The sequence below is a fragment of the Sabethes cyaneus genome, chromosome 2 (genome assembly GCF_943734655.1).
Source record: "Sabethes cyaneus chromosome 2, idSabCyanKW18_F2, whole genome shotgun sequence".
Taxonomy (NCBI): Eukaryota; Metazoa; Arthropoda; class Insecta; order Diptera; family Culicidae; genus Sabethes; species Sabethes cyaneus.
This window is the reverse complement of record NC_071354.1, coordinates 78,127,463-78,150,816: the sequence shown is the minus strand read 5'-3', so window position 1 is coordinate 78,150,816 and position 23,354 is coordinate 78,127,463. Positions and strand designations below refer to the sequence as shown.

General features: G+C 40.7%; 1 protein-coding gene across 1 annotated transcript in view; it reads left to right on the top strand.

Annotated features, from left to right (window-relative positions):
• The window catches only part of LOC128735616 (alpha-catulin), a 126,385-nt gene that overhangs the window by 54,400 nt on the left and 48,631 nt on the right, over positions 1–23,354 (top strand). Inside the window, exon 2 of the mRNA XM_053830100.1 lies at positions 6,045–6,240. Within this exon, the coding sequence (XP_053686075.1) occupies positions 6,045–6,240 (196 nt within the window). The remainder of the gene's footprint in view (positions 1–6,044; positions 6,241–23,354) is intronic.

Here is a 23,354-nt window from a genome sequence, read left to right as displayed (position 1 = left end):
AAATATTGTTTTCGCTGGTCTCTCATCCGGCATCCTCGCTACGGGGCTAGCCTATTGTAGCCTGCCGTATTTTAATCGCTTCACAATATCCGCATTTTTGTATGCTTGGTATATTTCATGATTCATGCGCCTGCGCCACACTCCTTCGTCTAATATGCAGCCAAGAATTCATCGCAGGATCTTACGCTCGAAAACGCCAAGAGCTCGTCGGTCACCCTCTTTCAACGTCCACGCTTCGTGGCCGTAGAGTACCACCGGGAGAATTAGCATCTTACTGAGCGCGAGTTTTGTACGGAGTTGTAGGCTACGGGACCTCAGCTGGCTACGTAATCCGTAGAAGGCCCTGTTGGCAGCCGCTATCCGCCTTTTTACTTCACGGCTCACATCGTTATCACATGCCACTAACGTACCAAGGTTAACAAATTCGTCGACCACTTCAAAAGTATCTCCATCTATCACCACCGCAGTTCAAGCACCTGAAGGGCTACCACGCTCTCTACCAGCCACCATATACTTTGTTTTGGTAGAATTTATGATGAGTCCTATCCTCGCAGCTTCTTCCTTAAGATGCGTATACGGTTCTTCCACAGTTCTACGGTTAACACCGATGATATCGATGTCGTCCGCGAATCCTAGGAGCATATGAGATTTCGTGATAATGGTACCGCTTCCCTGCTGCTGTGCCTGCCCTTCGAAAAGTACCTTCCAATGCAATGTTGAGCAGCAAATTCGATACTCCGTTACCTTGCTTCAAACCATCTAACGTCACAAACGAGTCCGATGCCTCACCCGCTATCCTGACGCTTGATTTTGAACCATCAAGGGTAGCAAGTATCAGCCTGATCAGCTTTGTTGGAAAAGCATGTTTAAGCATAATCTGTCACAGCTCATTTCGTTTAACTGAATCTTACGCCGCCTTGAAGTCCATAAACAAATGGTGGGTCTGCAAGTTTCCGGAATTTATCGAGGATCTGTCGCAAGGTGAACAATTGGTCCGTCGTGGAGTGTCCCTCTCGAAAACCGCACTGGCATTCGACAACAAACGTTTCCTGCAACGGCCTCAGTCTGAGAAACAAGATGCGGGAGCGAATTTTGTATGCAGAAATGAGGAGAGTAATGCCTCGATTATTGCTGCATTCGAGTCGATGGCCCTTTTTATAAACGAATCTACCGGCGAAACTAGCGTTTCAATTTCACGAATTTACCATTAGCCATTAGGTGTATCTGCCACCTGACATTTGGCGAATTTGTTATATGCCATTTGGCGGATTTACCATTTTCCATTTGACGAATTCACTGTTTGCCGTTTGACGAATTTACCATTTGTCGTTTGGTGAATTTGCCGTTCGCCATTTGGCGAATTTTCAATTTTTTGTTAGGGAAGAATAAATGTTTAATGCGAGAAATGTAGATTCAGGCAAACTGAAAATTCTTGATATTAGGCCAAAAATATAGACTTAGTGAAGGTGAGAGTCGAACTCACAGCTCCCAATCTCTAGTTGAGCGTGTTGTTTAACCAATTACACCACTAAGCCGTCTATAATTCAATTTTTTGTTTGACGAATTTACAATTTGCCGTTTAACGAATTTACCATTCACAATTTACCGAATCTACCACCTACCAGTTGGCAAGTTTCTTATTTTCCATATGGCAATTTGCTATATTCCACTTGGCGAATTTATCGTTTGACGAAATCGCCAAGTGCCATTTATGAGTTCACCATTTTTCGTTTGGCGAATTCGTCATTGGCCATTCGCGATTTTTAATTTCTGTTTTCCGTTTTCTGTTTTCTGTTTTCTGTTTTCTGTTTTCTGTTTTCTGTTTTCTGTTTTCTGTTTTCTGTTTTCTGTTTTCTGTTTTCTGTTTTCTGTTTTCTGTTTTCTGTTTTCTGTTTTCTGTTTTCTGTTTTCTGTTTTCTGTTTTCTGTTTTCTGTTTTCTGTTTTCTGTTTTCTGTTTTCTGTTTTCTGTTTTCTGTTTTCTGTTTTCTGTTTTCTGTTTTCTGTTTTCTGTTTTCTGTTTTCTGTTTTCTGTTTTCTGTTTTCTGTTTTCTGTTTTCTGTTTTCTGTTTTCTGTTTTCTGTTTTCTGTTTTCTGTTTTCTGTTTTCTGCTTTCTGCTTTCTGTTTTGTGTATCCGTTTTCTGACTTCATACAGCTTATTACCTAGTCCTTACTTCTTACATCTTACTTCTTACTTCTTACTTCTTACTTCTTACTTCTTACCTACTTCTTACTTCTTACTTCTTACTTCTTACTTCTTACTTCTTACTTCTTACTTCTTACTTCTTACTTCTTACTTCTTACTTCTTACTTCTTACTTCTTACTTCTTACTTCTTACTTCTTACTTCTTACTTCTTACTTCTTACTTCTTACTTCTTACTTCTTACTTCTTATTTCTTATCTTCTTATCTTCTTATCTTCTTATCTTCTTATCTTCTTATCTTCTTATCTTCTTATCTTCTTATCTTCTTATCTTCTTATCTTCTTATCTTCTTATCTTCTTATCTTCTTATCTTCTTATCTTCTTATCTTCTTATCTTCTTATCTTCTTATCTTCTTATCTTCTTATCTTCTTATCTTCTTATCTTCTTATCTTCTTATCTTCTTATCTTCTTATCTTCTTATCTTCTTATCTTCTTATCTTCTTATCTTCTTATCTTCTTATCTTCTTATCTTCTTATCTTCTTATCTTCTTATCTTCTTATCTTCTTATCTTCTTATCTTCTTATCTTCTTATCTTCTTATCTTCTTATCTTCTTATCTTCTTATCTTCTTATCTTCTTATCTTCTTATCTTCTTATCTTCTTATCTTCTTATCTTCTTATCTTCTTATCTTCTTATCTTCTTATCTTCTTATCTTCTTATCTTCTTATCTTCTTATCTTCTTATCTTCTTATCTTCTTATCTTCTTATCTTCTTATCTTCTTATCTTCTTATCTTCTTATCTTCTTATCTTCTTATCTTCTTATCTTCTTATCTTCTTATCTTCTTATCTTCTTATCTTCTTATCTTCTTATCTTCTTATCTTCTTATCTTCTTATCTTCTTATCTTCTTATCTTCTTATCTTCTTATCTTCTTATCTTCTTATCTTCTTATCTTCTTATCTTCTTATCTTCTTATCTTCTTATGTTCTTACTCCTTAATGCTTATTACTTTATGCTTGTTGATTATTGCTTGTGTTTTTTCTTTTTTCTTATTTCTTATTAGTATAGTGTCATTAGAAGTATTTTTGCAGAATAATAGGCGCAGTGGCTGATCAGCAGTTGCAGTTCAAAACTCAACCTCACGTATCGCTGCAAAATCAAACTGTTTTGTATTATGACATTGAGCTAAAATTTTTTCGAAAAAATTGGTTGGTGATTTTATTGCAAAAATATTTATCAAAGGCACCTTTTCTCTAAGTAAAACAGTTTTTGAGATATTAGTCGTCATTTCTAATTGATCCCTAAAAATCAATTTAATCAATTTAATTGATTTTTTAAAATCAATCAATTCAAACTTGCAAATGTGGCAATTGAAATATAAACATTTTGCAGCGCCACCTGTGGTTCAGTTTGCAATTAAAAGTAACGGGGGGACGCTTCCGTTATAGGTATGTATTTTCATAGAGCAAACAGATGCGCATTTAGCTACGTGACAGAAAAGGGAGCCAGGAGCCAACAGAGGAACGTGCAACGTGAGTATAAATGTTTGTTCCGCTATAACTCCGGAACGCCTGGACGGTTCTTTGTCAAACTTGACCCACATGTTTTTTGACATACAAAAAGCGCAGTGGGTTGACAAAAAAAGACGCGGTCTCTTACAAGCTGGGACGAAGGTTCCAATTGGTAGAAGACTGAGTTTCTCTTGCATCTGGAATGGTAGCAGTTGTGCAAGTGACTGGATGTCAAGAGGGGATTTCTGAATGGAAGGGAAAAGCGTGGCCATTAGAGATGGTCGGGTTTCATATTTTCCATGCCCGAACCCGACCCGAGCCCGAAAATTTTTTTGCTGTCAAACCCGGACCCGACCCGAACCCGAATTTTTATTTTCTGTCAAACCCGAGCCCGACCCGAACCCGAAATTTTATTTTAAGTCAAACCCGAACCCGACCCGAACCCGGATTTATTTTTTTCGCTAAGCCCGAACCCGACTTGAACCCGAATTTTTTTTTTCGGCTAAACCAAAACCCGATTCGAACCCGAATTTTTATATTATGTTAAATTTGATCCCGCCCTGAACTTGAAATTTATATTAATTTTTATAAAACTCACACCTCGATTTAAATCTCGGAAGTTTTCTTTTCGTATTCTATATAACGTTCGAGCTCTAATATTCATTTGAAATTATAGGTTTTTATCACCCTTCTATTTCTTTTGGAACTGAATTGAAAATTCTAAAAAATTAAAGTATACACTAGAATCGTTTCTTTTACTTTTCACGGAAATATCTCTTAAGTTTTCTATGAAACCTGTAAAAAGCGAAAAGAAAAATTTACATGAAATATTATTTTGAAATACTTGGATCTTGTTTCATTATGTTACACCAGTATCTAATAGCCGAAAGCTAGTTCTTATTCTAAAGCACTAGCACCTTAGTTTAAAGGTAGCAAACATAAAAGGGATTGATTTTAACACTAAACATACCGACTTTACTCTACAAATATTTTTCGCGAGAAGACCGGAAATCCCGCGATCCCCCTTCCAGGCAGAGCTGCCATAAATACAGATATTTGTGCATGCATAAATTTGGGACTACCGTTTTCTCCGGAGTATTTTATTTTCTCGATCTAATTTTTAAAAAACATAAATAGTTTATACAGTACTTTAAAATTCAAGAACATTAGTTAGAGCCAGAAATCACAGCTACTGAAATAATTGAAGGGTCCCAAATTTATGCATGCACAAATATCTGTATTTGTGGCAGCTCTGCTTCATGGTATGTTCAGTGTTCCTGAACAGTTCAGACAACTAAACTTACAACTATTCCGAGGCACGAAACTTTTTGGAAATCGGAGTAGAAACCAATAATCTATGATAGCCGACAATTTTAGTCTTCTGTCAGTCCACCCTATCACTAGTTTGGGCGCAGTTATGACATGATCCAACTAACGAATTCTGGAATATATAACTTTTGGTCTAAACTCGATCTAAAACTGAAAACACTAAACCGTCTAAAATGCAACCAGTCCAGTGTAGCTGATATCTGAGTGATGCTAAATATCATTAAAGTGAGATGGTTCGGTTTCTCATTACCCATACCCGAAACCCGGACTTATTTTTTTCGCTAAGCCCGAACCCGACCCGAACCCGAATATTTTTTTTTGGCCAAACCCGAACCCGACCCGAACCCGACACCTAGTAAAAATGTCAAACCCGAACCCGACCCGAACCCGACGGGTTCGGGTTTTTTTCGGGTTTCGGGTCTGAAAACCCGAGACCCGACCATCTCTAGTGGCCATAGACAATTGGGAGGTTCAAAAACGTAAAAAAGGTTTTATCTCAATCAATTAGATTATCGAAGAGAACACAGATTTATAGGTGGCTAAGGAACAACAGGAGGGGTGAACTGACAAAGGGTAAACACATTCAAATGAAGAAAAAGGGTTTTGTTTCTTGCATTATGAGAATTTTCGTTACAATAACAGATGTACAGGTGGCTGAGAGACAAAGGGGCCCGAACAAAAACGGGCAATTATTAATAAAATCAGTATTTAAAGAGTTATTGAAAAAGTTAACGATTTCCAGCATTAAAACTACTATGCAATGGTGTAAATAATTTGTTTCTTAAGTTTCGTCTGCTTCTAAGATATTACAAGTACCAAACGCTGCTAGATTGATTTTCTTGAACTTTGTCCTTTATGTGGTTGTGCATCTATCGTAGGATGCAAAAGCCTCCCTTCTTACAAGCTTAATGCGGGCACTATATGCTGCTATATCAAATGATAGGCCCTGTCAGAAAATCGAATTTTCCTCAAGCGGAAAATATTTTATCATCGTTTCCGATCTCGTTGAGAAATCCCGGCCTCATTGGATGTGTGTTTTCTTTTCTTCCCGGCGCACAGATTTCCAACCTGGTCCAGCACCGTTCGGAGCAGCAGCACCACACTTCGGAACGGACGCTGCGAGCCATCGGACGGGTCGGACAGGCAGTCAACCTCGCAGTGGAACGGTTCGTGACGGTAGGCGAGACAATCGCGGATGACAATCCAGAAATCAAGCAGGACATGTACGATGCCTGCAAGGAGGCACGAGCAGCTGGTGAGTACAAAAACTTTAGGGTGGGACTCATACGTTAGATTCTTTTTTTTTTCGTAAAATGTTCGTCCGTACAAATATTGGAAACACCCTCTCGAAAAAGTACTAATGATGCATGTTTCCTTTCGTATATTAATTACAACATGCTGTCACCGCCACTCGCTGGCCACCTGGGCACATTTCACATGAAAATTCCGTTCCGTCCCATATGTGACGCTGACTAAACGCCACCGTCGAAAGCCTCCAGCCATTTGAAGCCTTGGGCATCCGTTTTCCGTTGACAACCACATGAGCCATGATGGTTCGTACTTCGTTCGACCTAATGGAACAGATTCCTAATCTTGATTAATGATAGTGTCGGTCAATCTGCTGCCACCTGTATGTAGTTTCGCCTCGAATCCGCTGCATTCTAGCTCGCGTTCGGCTGCAACGATGTATGCAGTTTAAAATTACGTGTCCCACGTGGTTGACGTGACTCGCGTACTCTCATGCATCAGCAGAACTCGAGAATGTTTCGTGATTTGCGAAAATTCGTGCCGCTGATGAATGCCCCGTGCAGGATATGAATTCTGCACCGTGCACTGTAATGCATTTGAATGAATTTCCGCCTATCACGAGAAAACTTGATCGCACAAAATCAACTTTACATATGCAGTACATTTGTGATAATTCGATTACGTCACTGTGGGGAAAATTAATCGTGCGTTTCAATTGAGTTGCAATTTGAATGCCAGCCAGCGATTCAATCAATTAGTTTAATGGAATTTGTAGTGGAATGGGATGAATTTCATTCGTTTTCTATTATGATTCCAATGTCGGCTTTTTTCTGCTTGTCACTAATTCGGTTACACGCTAGCAGAAGCTTCCTGCAATGCCAAACAGCCGGAAAGGCATTTGGTATGCAATAACATGCATTTCCTCACTCGACTAAAAAAAACTAAAGAGAAAAACTAAATTTCCAACCGGAATTTCCTTCTAAGCGATAGGGGCTGTTTTTATAGTTGAATTGTGCATTCAGACTGGCACCGAGTGTGTATTGTGAAATTGTACTGCACACGCGAGAAACCATTTTTTTCGCCCGTCTTCTCCTTTACTTTTTGCCGTGCAAATATCGCTGTGGTTCAACCCAGCAAGCGTCAAGCAAAGCTTCCATCGTGAAGCCATCCCGAAATTGAAACAAAGTTAGTTTTAATTAAATTCCGGATTTATAATTCTATCAGGATGCTACTCGGAAACAAATAGTTCATAAGCAATGCGCAGTCTGAGAGCTTCCGCTCGGCAGTGTTGCGTGACTTTTCGTGAAATACGATTTGGAATACTCTGTTTTCCAGTTACGGAATTCAATCTCTGTTCGCGATTGCACTTTAAACTTTGTCTGCACGACGGATGAGTATAAAAAAAAGCTCATAGAGTCGCTTTGAAGTGAATAATTGGAGGTAGCAAAACAAGCTGGCTTCCTTTGAATGTCTGATAAAATTTTCTTCGCTTTGAAATTGTTCGTATAAAATTAAATTAAATACTTTCAATGAGAACAAACTGCTTCAAATTTCGATCGAATAAATGCTTCAGAAATTATTCTTATTTTCCACCGTTGCTCGTTGCTAGTATACTATTACCGATAGATAAACTGCGCTCTTAACCCCACAACCGATTCTAGGATCACTGCTCTAACAGAGCAATGTTTTTTCACTGATGATGCCCTCGAGGAGGTGTAAATCCGAGCGCTGCCATACTTTGCCGGTCAAACGCCGTACGTCAAGTGGCTCGAGTGTTTTCGCTATTCAGCGTTAACCGATTCCCTGAACTGCAGTTAATTTCATACCATAAAATAACTTGTCGAGTGAACGCTGTTGTGGCTGTGGTGACAGAAATGAATTCATTCGTTCAATACAAAACAACCACTGGCACTGTGTGTGGAAAGTTTACCCCTAAAAAGCACACCGCAGGGGGCTATGGGAAAACTTTATGCACACTTCTGATTGACAAAGGACACGGATGACATTTACCGACAAATCCCACAGCTGACGCCGCTTTTCCGACAAAAACGGCTAGAAGGCACACTGTGCTGTTGCTCTGTGAAGAGGAACACTTGCTCAGCCCTCCGTCTGTCACTCTTTCTGCAGTTAACTATGAAGTAATTTCACGCATGACGTGAAGCTTTGTTTTCACTGCTCTAGTGTCCTCCTTTTAACTTTGTGCTTTGTTTGGATTTTACAACCCTCATACGAAGCACTATTCTTAGTTCTACTCACTGCTTGCTCCTACGCAAAAATATTTTTTCACACACACACACACACACAGCTCGACAGTTTTTCATCCATCAATCAACCGTCGCCAAAGCTGAAGTTCAGGAAAATTGAATTATGATAAGCGACTCTGCGGTGCAGCAGGCTAGGAACAATCATTCCCACGAGGGAAACATGACACAAAGAAATATATTTCTTCCCGTGATTTGCCGCTGCTAGGAGCTGCCTGGAAAAGTGCACGGCCGCCGCCACGCCAATGCGGGATATATTTCTTTGAAGGGCCATAAATTGCGATGGTACCATTAATGTAACTTGAAAGGATAATAAATCCATGAGTGCTTAGCGAAGAGCACAAGTGAAGGGATGATATTATATTCGCCTTCAAGAAGTAGATATTTCTAGTGAGTTAGACCGCAAGATACTGTTGTTGACGTCAATCAGTCTTATAGATTTTTCTATAATAGGTAAATAATTTATCTGATGCGAACCTGTTCTAGTTGAATTCGTTCTACAAAATGGACGATGCATGGCATTAGAAACTTCTCTATATAGCCTGCCAAAATAAGACAATCAGCTGTCGATTAACAGTGCGGTTAGATTTATTCACAAAACATAATTTACATTTATGTGATAAACATAACCTGAATAACCGCCTTGGTCGTAAAGCACTGTGAACTTTGAAGCATATAAAAACAGTTTCACGATTTCGCCATCAATTATCGGCTGAGAGCTGGAAAAAGTACTGTGTGGAAAACGAAATCAAGTTTCATCAACGTGGGTCTCCGCATTTCGGCGAAATCTGGGAAGCTGAAATCATATCTTTTAAATCCCACTTCCATCGAATCGTAGGTAATTCAGTAAGGCATAGGTTCATTCAGTATGGTCCATCTCCATACAGTTGTCGTTTAAATTGAAACCATTTACAATTCCTGTCTGTCCTATCCTCCTTTTTAGACTGTGCAGAAAATCTGTCCGCTCTAACTCTTAACCATTACTTCAACCGGCGTACCTGTTATTACCTGAGACGAGGCGTGTCAACTCGCAGCAGATTTTCAGATCACTTTTGACTAGCCACTGAAAGGCCGAATTAGACTGCTTTACTCGCATGACAAACACTGGCACTGTTAGCAGTGTTGTTAAAAACAACATATTCATAACTTTTGGTAACACTGTTAGGCAACATGTAAAAAGTATCAAACGATAGGTGAAAATAAAACAAAGAAGCCAGCTGTCATGTCTCGTCAGCACGGTGTTCAAAATACCGTTATTAAAAAATAAAATTGGTCATTTAAACGGCAAATGCCAGTTGGTTTGTATTGCCATCCTACACCTCTGAGCCAATTTAAAAAAAATCGATCGACAAATTTTTGAATTACGCCCTTTTGAAGTTTTAAAGGGCAGTTTGCTCATATAAAGTAAATAAAAATCTTCAATAACACTTCCAAAATGAACGTAGATCACAGCCGTTATTGATTTTATGCAACATATCCCCATTGGCGACCATCTTAAGAGTTTTACGATGTATTAGGACTAACCGGAAATGTTCTGGATTAAGTTATCGCTGTGGGAAATGGCCAGTATCGAACATGAACAATGACTTATTATGCGACACCCCAAATTACGCCAGAATTTAAAACCTAGATCATGTAAAGTCATATCAACTACATAGCGTCCCGTTGGTTATGTCTGGATAAAATTCCGGGGACTTCCGGGAACACCCAGACAAGTGACCAGTTTCGTCTATGAACAAAAACTTATCATGCGACACCTAAAATCACACTAGAATTCAATAACTAAATCAATGGAAGCACTTAGCTTGGATGCGCCGCTGGATCTCCTTACTAGTGTTGTTGTCCGCGGTCACCAGCGATCCCAAATACACGAACTCTTCTCCCACTTCTAGTTCGTCGCCGTCAACGGTAACCGTCCGTGGGAGAGGCGCGTTTGTTTCCTTTGAGTTTCTTCCTTTCATGTATTTGGTCTTTGACGCATTTATTTTTAGCCCAATTCTCCTAGACTCCGCTTTCAGTCTAGCGTAGATTGCCCCCGCCGCACAGTGGTCCAATCAGTGAAATACGTGATCGTTAGATATAGCGCCGAAACGTGAAGTTTTTCGCATATAGTTTCTTTAGGAACATTTTTTGGTATAACAAGCCCCTTCTTGTGAGAGAAATCTTTGGGTGATTAAATCCCTTAAAAGTGAGATAAGAAATTTATTTTCTCGTACAGTTGAGATACAGGTTTGGTATTTTCGGCAAAGTTGTAGTAAATATCAATGCAAACAACTTTGTTTAAGACATCATACTTGTATTTCTGCATGGAAATGATCTATGAAGCGTTATTCGTGGACAAACCGTTCAAAACAGTTTTTAAACCCTGACTTATTCTTGTCAACTTTTACGTGTTCATAGTGTTCTAGAATGTTGTTTATCTTACTAAAATCAACGTTTTTGTAGAACATTATTATACGTTATTTTCTGAAGTTTCGGAGATTTTGAGCTTATTTGATGAAAAATAGGACTGCTTTGAGCTTAAATATTTCCCAAGGTGGCAAATGGTGGCAGATCAAACAACTCGTACTTAAAAGTACAACAAAAAATCTTTAAAAGCAAGTGTGAATTGTCTGTATCTGTTTGTATCCTCAAAAGTTATAGTTGTTTTAAAAATCCATCTCAGTCATGTTTATAGAACAATTAAAATGTACTTCGGATGCAATAAACGCCATTTTGTTGACAATCTCTTTCAAACAAGTTGAGTTACCAGTAATTTTTTTCGCCTATTTTCGAGTCGAAAATGAATGTAGACTTAACATTATTTGACGCAATTAATAAAAGAAAAACTTCCAAATAACCAACTTAAGTCTATTTTGTTCAATACCTTCGATTGGTGTCTTTTCAAAAGATCACACTGGTACCGAATGGCCGAAACACAAATGGTCGAATTTCAACAAGAGTCACAGAAGCTGTATTTTCTCGGAATGACTAAATAACTATTTAATTAGAAAACACGAATTCACAAGCAGTTAACAATTAACATTTCTCAAACAAAAAATATAATAAGCAACACATCATTTTGTTGTACTTTTAAGTACGAGTTGTTTGATCTGCCACCATTTGCCACCTTGGGAAATATTTAAGCTCAAAGAAGTCCTATTTTTCATCAAAAAAGCTCAAAATCTCCGAAACTTCAGAAAATCACGTATAATAATGTTCTACAAAAACGTTGATTTCAGCAAGATAAACAACTTTCAAGAACACTATGAACTGTTTTGAAGGGTTTGTCCACGAATAACGCTTCATAGATAATTTCCATGAAGAGATATAAGTATGATGTCTTTAACAAAGTTGTTTGCATTGATATTTACTATAACTTTGCTGAAAGTACCAAACCTGTATCTCGAATGTACGAGAAAATAAATTTTTTATTAATCACCCAAAGATTTCTCTCACAAGAAGGGGCTTGTTATACCAAGAAATGTTCTTAAGGACACTATATGCGAAATACTTCACGTTTTGGCGCAATATCACACGATTACGTATTTCGCTGATTGGACCACTGTGCGCCATCGCAAAGTTCCTGGTTATGGTTATCCTGGTTATCGAAGTCATCGGCAAAGCCTAGAAGTTGGCTACCCTCGGTAAAAATCGTGCCTCTCGTTTCGATACCCGCTAGTCGGATCACCCCCTCAAGAGCGTTGTTGAACAGCATGCAGGATAAACCGTTACCTTGTCTCAACCCTCGCCGCGTCTCGAAGGGACTCGAGAGTGTCCCAGAGAAGCGTACGAAACACATCACTCGATCCAATGTATCAGTCGCGTCAGTTTGTCCGGAAAACCGTGTTCGTGCATTACCTGCCATAACTTGTCTCGATCGACTGTATCGTATGCTGCTTTGAAATCAATAAAAATGTGATGCGTGGGCATGTTGCACTCCCGACATTTCTGCAAGATCTGTCGGTTAGTAAAAATTTGGTCCGTAGTTGCGCGAGCCCCCATGAAACCCGCCTGATAATTCCCTACGAAACCTTGTGCTATTGTTGACAACCGGTGTAATAGGATCTGGGAGAGTACCTTGTAGGCGGCGTTTACCAGCGTAATACCGCGATAGTTGCAACAGTCTAGTCGATCACCTTTTTTGTAGATGGGACAAACCACTGCTTCCATCCATTCCTCCGGTAGCTTTTCCTCCTCCCAAATCCTCGAAATAACCCAGTGTAGAGCCTTTGCTATCGTTTCTCAGCCATGGTTATAAAGCTCTGCCGGTAGGCGGTCCTTCCCAGCAGCTTTATTGGTGTTCACCAGCCTGATTTCTCGTTTGACTTCTTGGTGATCAGGTGCCTGGACATTACTATCTTCCATAGGCGCTCCTAGGTTAATTTCCGTTTTGCCTCCTTCTGCGACTTCGCCATTGAGGTGTTCATCGAAGAACTGCTTCCATCTGTCGACCACCTAGCGCTCGTTTGAGATTAGATTTCCTCCCTCGTCCCTACGCATGTCAGGTTTCGGTGTGCAGCCGTTCCGAGTTTGGTTCACCTTCTTATGTAACTTCCGCGTGTCATAAGCTCGGAATAGTTGCTCTAATTCTTCACGATCTCTGTCCTCCTTTTGGCGCTTTTGCCTTCTCAGGATCATGATCAACTGGTTCCTACACACTTAAATTTTATCACCGAGTACGGTAAAATAAATTTCCGAGATCCCAACAGCTGAGATCTCGGTACAAATCTCGGTAAAGTATTAAATCACTGAGATCTCGGAAATCTAAGCAAATGTCAAACTTAACCGAGAATCTCGGTATTTTTCTACTGAGATACTCGGTAATCGATACCGACAAATTACCGAGGAGTTCGGAAAAATATTAAACTAAAATGCCGTAATTCGTAACTTTTTTAGGTTAATTTTTATTGCAAATTATGAAAAATTTATTTATTTTAATTCTGATTAATATACTTGCTATTTTTAAATATAAATAAAGACTCTCGTGCTGCTGCGGCTTCATCACAGGTACACTTAGATTTTGTCGCATCAGGGATTTTAGTTAGACATAATAAGCAGAATCCCGAAATCTGCAAGAATGTATTGTATATTATAAATATGAAAATATAGATTTGTAAATATCGACTTACCATCTCCAAATTTTTTTTGACGTAGGACTACGTCTTACAGCAAATTTTGAGATAGGGTGTCATTCCAAAAAATCGGAAAATGCGAGTGTCTCGAAAAATGAAAGGTTTTGAGCGCTAATAGCTCAGCGGTTTTCCGATCGATTTTCAATATTCTTACACCAATCGATCGGAAAATCTTCTAAGAATTGACCCAAATGAAGAAAAATATGGATTCTTGATGTTGAACTATTGAAAAATTGAATATAATGAACCTATGTTTTACCAGAATTCTCGCTTCGTGATTGGTTGGAAGATTCATTGCGATGATCTAAACCTATACCAATTTGATATCTGTGCTTGGGAAGTAAGCCAAAACAAGTGACGAAGTTTCCTCATTTCAACAAGATTTCTTAACACCGCGGTTAAACCTAGACCATTTTGATGTCCTTGCTTGGGAAGTACGCCAGAAAGAGTGACAAAGCTCCCTCGTGCCAACAGATTTCTTACGAACGCGATTAAACCTAGTCCAATTTGATGTCTGTGTTAGGGAAGTGTGCCAGAAAAAAAGACGCAAGTTCATTATCTCAACAGATCGCAAATTCTTTACTGCGAGACGATTAAACTTTGGTGAATTTGATATCTGTGTTGAAAAAATGTGCTACAGCTGTAGTGTTCGATTATAATACGACTCTGTATGAATACGCATGCTTGCCGTTTCATTAGAAGTGTAATGAAAAGATGTGCTGTTGATAAAATAGGATTGAATTGGTAAAATCCATTCAACGTGGGGAACCATGGGTAATAAAAACAATCTTTAGTTTCAGTAAGGTAGCAGGAAAGCAATAGTTTGTGTTCTTGATTTTGTTAAATTGTTTTCAAATGCACAATCTTTTGAGAATTGAACGTATGCAATATTACTACTTTGATAAATGTTACATACAACGCATGTAGCATGTATAGGGGAAGGGCGGTAAAGACGGACACCTTAAGGTAAAGACCCAATAACTACTCAAATATAACTGTATTGATCGCAATTTTCGTACAAACCGAACCTTTAAGTCTCTGTCTAATAAAGTTACAACGTGTGCTGGAAAATTTCTTCCAAAATTTATGCTTTTTTTAATATTATAAACATCATGTATAAATCAGAGTTTCTGCGCATGGGCGGGAAAGACGGACACTTGATATGGGAAAGACGGACACTCGCAAAAAGGTGTCACGCGTCGTCGAATTATCAGTAGTAAGAAAGATTAGCATATTTCATCATGTATTTAGGAAAGAATTGGTTTGGGAAAACCCCCTTCCCGATCCTCCCTTTGAGCGAGAAAATAGAACGGTTCCCTTCAATATTTTAAGTAGTGACGAATTAATCGTTTCTAAAAGTTGGCTTATTCCAACTGTTATATTACTTCTGGTTACTTTTTCATATATAATATGTAAGTATTTGCAATGTTAAATCATTGTTGGGCAAAATGGGTTCAAAATCTGTGTGTCCGTCTTTCCCTACCGTTGGGTGTCCGTCTTTCCCGACTTGGATACCATTTTTTCAAACTTCAATAACTTTTTACTGAATATTCGAAAATTCACTAGGTTTCCAATGGATATTCAGTGAAAGATCAAACTAACGCAATGTTGTCGGTTTAGCATGAATATGTTGTTTTTTAACGATTTACCAGCTATTTTCTCTACACGCAAAATTACATCGGTTAGCGTAAATACGCATTTTTTCTTTGTTTTGCTTATAAATTTGACAACCGCGCTGCTAAAAATCGGCAGTTTAGTCCAAAAGTGTTAATTCAGTTTATAGAAACATTTCCCATCATTGATTTGCTTCAAAAAATTATGGTTTATGAACTATAACAAGTGTCCGTCTTTCCCGCAGTGTCCGTCTTTACCGCCCTTTCCCTATGTTGGCGCCATAGAACTGGCAACCAAACGTAATCCACAATTCACAGAGATTTTATCTCTCGCTTATCCCAGTGCACATCTTATCACTGTTCTTTCCACCCGCGATCGTTATCATAGATCATAGCGAAGTTATTTCGGCTACGATCGGCAATTGAATTCACCACCAAGGCTCACTATCGTTCCATATAGCAAGTAGTAGTTAGTTACAAATAAACCACGTTCGAAACTAGACCGCTTTTTTCATACGGTCAATAGTGCAGTGAAACACTTTGAGTGTTCTTTCTTTTTGTGAACCAAGCCCTTTAGCGGTCCTCCAGGCACGATCCCGAACATTTTTTGGTCCTTCGAGCCGGATCAGTGGACCGGAGGACCGTTGGAAGGCTTGGAATCCGCATGAACAGTGATAGTGACAATAGACAAAAGTGGCGTCGGTGAATTGACGCGCCACAATAGGACTAGCACAATAGATTGTCCGCCATCGCGGTCAACGGCGAAATTGGGCACGTGGCTTCATTTTTGGCTGAAATTACGAAGCATCTGTACGAACGAAGCTGTTCCTCGCGGCCACGGCTGATCTCGGCATCTGAGACGACGGAGCGACAACATTCCGGCGGAAATTCTGCTGTTGGCGAGAAGTTTTCGAGTCTGGACCAATGTTACGGGGAAGTATTTTGCATGAACGCATGTGGTGATGCATGATTAAGGTCAAATAAAAAGGAAAATGGTAGATATTTCTTTCTTTGCATGCGATTTTAAAGGAGCCCTGAGTTCGATTGACGATTGGTCTTGGTTTCTGCTGAATTTTCTCGTGATTTGTTGTTCGCTTGGTTGGTTCCCCTCGCTGTATCCAATTTTTCGATTTGGTCTGTCTCTGTCAAGCGCGGACGTTGAGGAATCGCGACGATTTTATAGTGAATTATAGTGGACTAGAAATTCTAAGTGAAAGTGTATAATAAAGATAGTAGTAGCATACATTAACATTAACTGAAATGTACAAACAGTGACTAGAAATTTTTTGGAATAATTAGTGGTTCGAGAGTGATAAAATGTCTGGTGATCTGAAAGATCTCAAGTCGCAGCTGCGGCAAATCCGAAGTACGTTTGACGGTGCAAAGCAGTTCATTCAGAAATTCAAGCGAGAGAAGCATGAAGCGCAAATAGAAACCAGGCTGGAGATGCTGGAAGCCGCAATGAAAAAACTATACACTGTCCGTAGGAAGATGGACGTTTTATTGGAAGAGGCGGATGAAAAAGAGCTTTCGGACTCGAAAGAAGCTCCGGAAAATCGGGAAGCTCGACTGACAATGCTCGCTGAAAAGCGAGAGGCTGAAAGTGCTTCCATCATACTGCAAACAGAAGACACTTATTGCGAATTAAAAGGATCATTGCAACTTCTCTTGGGTCAACCTACGAAAAACGCAGCTAATCAAGAGGCTTCAGCATCGGAGCAAGCAGTTAAAAGCGCCTTTTCAAGAGTTAAATTGCCTGAGATCAAACTGCCAACATTTGGAGGTCGCATTCGCGAATGGGTGACGTTTCGTGACATGTTTTTAAGCCTCATTCACCGAAACGTGCAGCTGAATGAAATAGATAAGTTTACCTACCTTCGATCATCTCTTGTAGGCGAAGCATTGCAAGAAATCGGAACCATTGAGATCTCAGCTGCGAATTACAAAATTGCCTGGGATCTTCTGCAAAAACGCTTTGAGAATAAAAAACTCATTGTCAAGGCCCATTTGGACGCACTCTTTGCTGTAGAGCCAATGAAGAGGGAAGGTCACGATGCTTTAAACCATCTCATCAGTGAATATGATCGAAATTTGCAAATGCTCGAAAAGGTAGGCGAAGACGTATCCAGCTGGAGTACGATTCTCGTTCACATGGTATGCTGTCGATTAGATTTAACAACGTTACGAAATTGGGAGTCTAATCACAGCTCTAAGGAGGTTCCCACTTACAAGGAACTAATAGAGTTCCTTCGCAATCATTGTGGGGTTTTGCAGTCAATTGTCCCTGCAACCGCCCAACTCGAGGTACGACGACCTAGAAACACCGTTAGTCATGTACAAACTTCTACACAATCGTCTGGTCGCTGTCCATTTTGTGGAGATACTATGCACTCGGCTTACAGGTGTCAACGTTTTCTGAAAATGAAAGTAGCTGAGCGGTACGACAAGGTGAAGCGTTGCGGTTTATGTTTGAATTGTTTTTCATCATCCCATTTGGTTCGGTTCTGCACAAAGGGTTTCTGTCATCACTGCAAGCAGAAACATCACACACTCCTACATAGCGGAGCACGAAGCAACGAAGCAGCATCACCGTCGCGAAATGATTCCATCGTCACTAACGCGCAGAACAGACCACCAACCACGAACACTTCACAGACACACTCACAGAACCAGACCACATCTAGCAACACAACAACACCCTCTACGAACTCACTCCCAATCGCAAACACAAACATGCAATTTGAGAATCACTCACCACCCACCACACATCGTACACCAATAAACAATGCTAATGCTTTCCCCGCAAATATATACACTCCATCCCGTCAAGTTTTATTATCTACTGCCGTAGTACAAGTAGTAGATTCATACGGCAACGCTCAATTTGCAAGAGCTCTTTTGGACTCCTGTTCGGAATACTGTTTCGTAACCACGAACCTATATCAAAAGCTTAAGTTAGCAGCGACAGCCAGCTTCCTGTCAGTCGCAGGAATAGGAGGTTCCGTGGTTAATTCGACGAAGGTAGTAGAAGCTTTAATTGTCCCACGATCACCGCATATCTCGACGTACAGCGAAACCGTTAAGTTGCATGTTCTTCCGAAACTTACCTCTGTACTCCCGATGCAACCGGTCAACATTCAGACCCTGGCGATTCCGACCAACGTCACTCTCGCTGATCCTCGTTTCTATGAACCTGGTCCGATCGACATGATCATTGGGGCAGAGTGTTATTACGACTTACTGATTGATGGGAAAATCAAACTATCTCAAGATGGACCCACTTTACAGCAGACAGTATTCGGCTGGATCGTATCTGGTCGCGTTCCTGGTCATCACGTTGAAGATACAAGAACCGTCTCCCATGCTTGTGCCACTGCAGACATTCGTGATCTTCTAGCAAAATTCTGGGAATTAGAGTCATGCCATAGCAAGAGTATATATTCAGTAGAGGAATCGACATGCGAAGATCTGTTTCATCGAACAACGACACGTGATCCAGAGGGCAGATATGTGGTTACTCTTCCAAAAAAGCAGTATGTGCTGAGGCAACTAGGCGAATCCAAATCCATCGCAACGAAGCGATTCCTTGGACTGGAAAGACGATTCCAGTTAAATCCAGAACTAAAAGTGCAGTATCAGGACTTCATAGACGAATACCAACGTCTGGGACATATGAAACTTGTTCCCGAGGATGAAGAAGAACCCGTCCCGGTTTATTATTTGCCACATCACGCGGTTATCAAACCCGACAGCATAACCACCAAACTGCGGGTTGTTTTTGATGCTTCCTGCAAAACATCTACCGGTATTTCACTGAATGATGCTCTAATGATTGGGCCGGTAGTGCAGGAAGATCTCCTTTCGATCTGTATCCGCTTTCGTTTCCACCGAGTTGCAGTAGTAGCGGACATAGAAAAAATGTACCGCATGGTGAAGGTTCAGTTAGACGATCAACATTTGCAACGGATTTTGTGGCGTAGTTCCTCTGATGAACCGATTCGGAGCTACGAGCTAACTACGGTCACTTACGGGACCGCCTCTGCGCCATATTTAGCAACCAGATGTTTGAAACAGCTAGGCTCTGAGGGAGCAGCTGTATTTCCTCGAGCAGCGAAGTCTTTGAAGGAAGACTTTTATGTCGACGACATGTTGACAGGAGCAGATTGCATTGAAACAGGCAAACTTCTCATTGGAGAAATGATTCAATTGACAAACTCAGCAGGTTTCATATTGAGAAAGTGGGCCTCAAATGAACGTGAGTTACTAAATGAGCTTCCAACTCAATTACTCGATGATCGCGGAATGCTGGAATTAGATTCGTCCAGCGCACCGGTCAAGACCTTAGGACTATTGTGGGAGCCCAGGTCTGATAGTTTCACATTTCGTTCCCCCTGCTGGAACGACAAGTTACCAATCACCAAACGAGTCGTCTTAGCCGATGCTTCACGGCTGTTTGATCCTCTTGGACTCATCGGTCCTGTTGTTATACAGGCAAAGATTTTCTTGCAACAGCTTTGGAAGCAAAAGACTGATTGGGACGATATTTTAAACGAAGAGCTACAAAATACATGGCGGGAGTATCGCAGAAATCCGCTAACATACGATGAGTTGAACACAGTTATTCAGCAAGTAGCAGCTATTCTGAACTCACGTCCATTAACCCCTTTGAGCAATGACCCACACGACTATAGGCCTCTCACACCAGGACATTTCTTGGTTGGTAGACCACTAACAGCCGTTCCGGAACCCGATCTGCAGAGCATTTCGGAAAATCGGCTATCGCACTGGCAGCGAAGCCAGGCTTATGTACAGCGAATTTGGAAGAAGTGGAAAACCGACTATCTTTCAAACTTACAAGGCAGAACAAAATGGATCAAGAAGAGAGACAACATCAAAATCGATACGATGGTAGTTGTCAAAGAAGATAACCTTCCCCCACAGAAGTGGCGACTGGGTCGCATAGAAAAGGTTTTCTACGGCACAGATGGCAATATCCGTGTCGTCACAGTCCGTACCAAGGACGGTCTGTTCACCAGGGGCATAGCAAAAATATGCGTGCTTCCTATTCCAGATAACATTGAAGCAAATCAAGGAGAGAATTAATTCTTTCCCGTCGAGGTGCTGCGGCACCGCGGGGGCCTCTGAATAGAGTGCCTCCGCCGCCCAGTTAAGTATTTATTTTTCAAAGAATTTCAAAAAAGCCTAAGGAATGTTTTATCCCCCATAGTCATCAGCACGTACCCCATCGGGGTACCTCGTCGTAGTCATTCAGCCGGTCACAGATCCCACTCGTCAATCGCTTGGTTTTTGGTCATCAATATAGAATGTTGCATGTTTCCCACGGTTCAGGTGCATGGTTCTATTACTAGAACGAAAGAGCATGTTTCTAGAGCATAACATCGTAGTCTCATCACGCAATATCAATCAATTCATCGTAGCGCTGCAATCCACTTCATTCGGAAGAGAATCCCGTCGAGCAATGGACGCATTGTTCGATAACTGCATCCGCAAGGATTTGTCATCGGAAATGGTTTGGCCAACCAACACCGATACCTATCAACAGCATGATCGCAGCATAGTAGTCAGCAAAGCAGCATTTGAAGGTCACCACTTACTTTCGGTCGACAATCCTGTCGATATCATCGGTGCCATAGGCGCCCGTGGAGGCCAGGGGGCCTCCACTCCAGGCGAGTTCCTTTAAAATCCTTAATTTCATCGTAAAAAGCCCCCTATTTTTGTTTCATAGATATCACCTGCGTGCAACCGTGGAGGAGGGATCCGACCAGAATGACGACCGTGCATACTCGATGCACCCGGTACAATTCAATCATCGTAGAAACACACCAAGCAACACCCGGCGCAACATTTGCAGCAGTAATTCCACGTTAGCAGTATAAACCCGAAAATGTTCCTGATCCATAGAAATCCGAAAATGTTCCTGATCAATTCCATTCATGCAGCAGAGGTAACGCAGATTATCCAGTTTCCTGTATTCTGATGTCAGCGTCATTCAACTAGTGCAGGGATCATCCGTCTGATTTACCGAGATACACAAAAGTGAAATTCGAAAAAACAAATAATGTATATGAAAATGAAAGCTCTAAATTTGTATAATTATATTAAACTTTATAGTATGTAAACCTAATAGGACATAGTGATGCCGACTTAGATAGCTTGAACAATAGCGATTAGAATAGATTTAGCAATTATTTGATTGGAATCGAACAGATTCCAAGGCGGGCGGCATGTTGGCGCCATAGAACTGGCAACCAAACGTAATCCACAATTCACAGAGATTTTATCTCTCGCTTATCCCAGTGCACATCTTATCACTGTTCTTTCCACCCGCGATCGTTATCATAGATCATAGCGAAGTTATTTCGGCTACGATCGGCAATTGAATTCACCACCAAGGCTCACTATCGTTCCATATAGCAAGTAGTAGTTAGTTACAAATAAACCACGTTCGAAACTAGACCGCTTTTTTCATACGGTCAATAGTGCAGTGAAACACTTTGAGTGTTCTTTCTTTTTGTGAACCAAGCCCTTTAGCGGTCCTCCAGGCACGATCCCGAACACCCTATATGTTGCATATAGCATATATACATGAAGAATCGAATAATTACAAGCATGAATACATTCTACTATCACTACAAAGAGACTTACGTAGTCCTGCGTCACCTATATATGCGGTCGTGTCTTGTACACAACCCCTCTGATTTTTTATTGAATAAACAAATGTTGTAAAACTTCAGTTTTTATTAATCTTTATTGTAAAATAGTTATAATTTTAAACACAGTAGAACCACGAACATATATTGAACGCGTACGTATTACTTGTGATTGTGACAGTTATGTTTTCCGGAATCTCGGAAAAATGGTATGAAAACCGAGAATCGGGATTTTATTTTACTGACTTCGGAGATTTATTGTTTCACCATTTTTTTCGGCAAAGCAGTTTGCAGTATCTCGGTGAAAACGTTTCTTTTCCAATATCTCAGTAAACTGTTTTTCAAAACTACGGTAAACGAGACATATTTACCATTATCACGGGAAAATATACACGTTTTCATGTAGTTCGGTATTTTGTTTTACCGAGATTGTATTTGGATTTTAAATGTGTAGCTCGTCGATATTTGGACAGATTCTCTCTAGTGGCAATACTCAGATAATTTTTCCAAGCAGTTTTTCTCCTCCACCGCTTGTTGGTATTCCCCATCAAACCAATCATTTTGTGTACTTCGAGGCTGAATACTTAGTACCGCGGTAGCGGCCTCTCCGATGGTCGAGCGTATTCTGCCCCAACCGTCTTCGAAGTTTGAAGCACCTAACTCCTCGGAAGAAGGCAGTGCCTCGTTCAGTACTCGCGCATAGTTCTCGGCAGCTTGCGGGTTATCTAGCTGCCTGATATTCAACCGAGGAAGGCGGCTTTGTCGTGTCTGGTATGCGGTGGACAGCTTTGAGCGGACATGTACTGCTACTAGGTAATGGTCAGAATCGATAACCGCACCCCGTCGGTAGTGTACGTTCGTGATGTTAGAGAAAAACTGGCCCTCTATGAGAACATGGTCAATTTGGTTCATTGTACGTTGATCAGGTGATCTCCAGGTGGCTTTGTGGATATTCTTGCGCGGGAAAAATGTTCTTCGGATCACCTGGCCTCGGGAAGCTGCGAAGTTTATACATCGTTGGCCGTTATCGTTCGTGTCGGTGTGCAGGCTATGGGGTCCTACCACTGGTCTATACATTTTTTCCCTACCGACCTGGGCGTTCATATCCCCGATGACGATCTTGATGTCCCGTGACGAGCAGCTGTCGTACGTTGCCTCCAGCCTCGCGTAGAACACTTCTTTCTCATCGTCGGGTCTACCTTCGTACGGGCAGTGCACGTTAATGATGCTATAATTGAAGAAACGGCCCTTTATCCTCGATACACACATTCTCTCGTTGATCGCCTTCCAATCTATCACGCGATCCTGCATTTTGCCCAACACTACAAAGCCTGTTCCCAGTTCATTGGTAGCGCCACCGCTCTGGTAAAACTTGGCCTTTCCGCCCCGGATCTTCCATACCTTCCCTCCTTTGCGACAGATTTCCTGCAGAGCTACGATGCCGAATTTGCGGGGTTGAAGC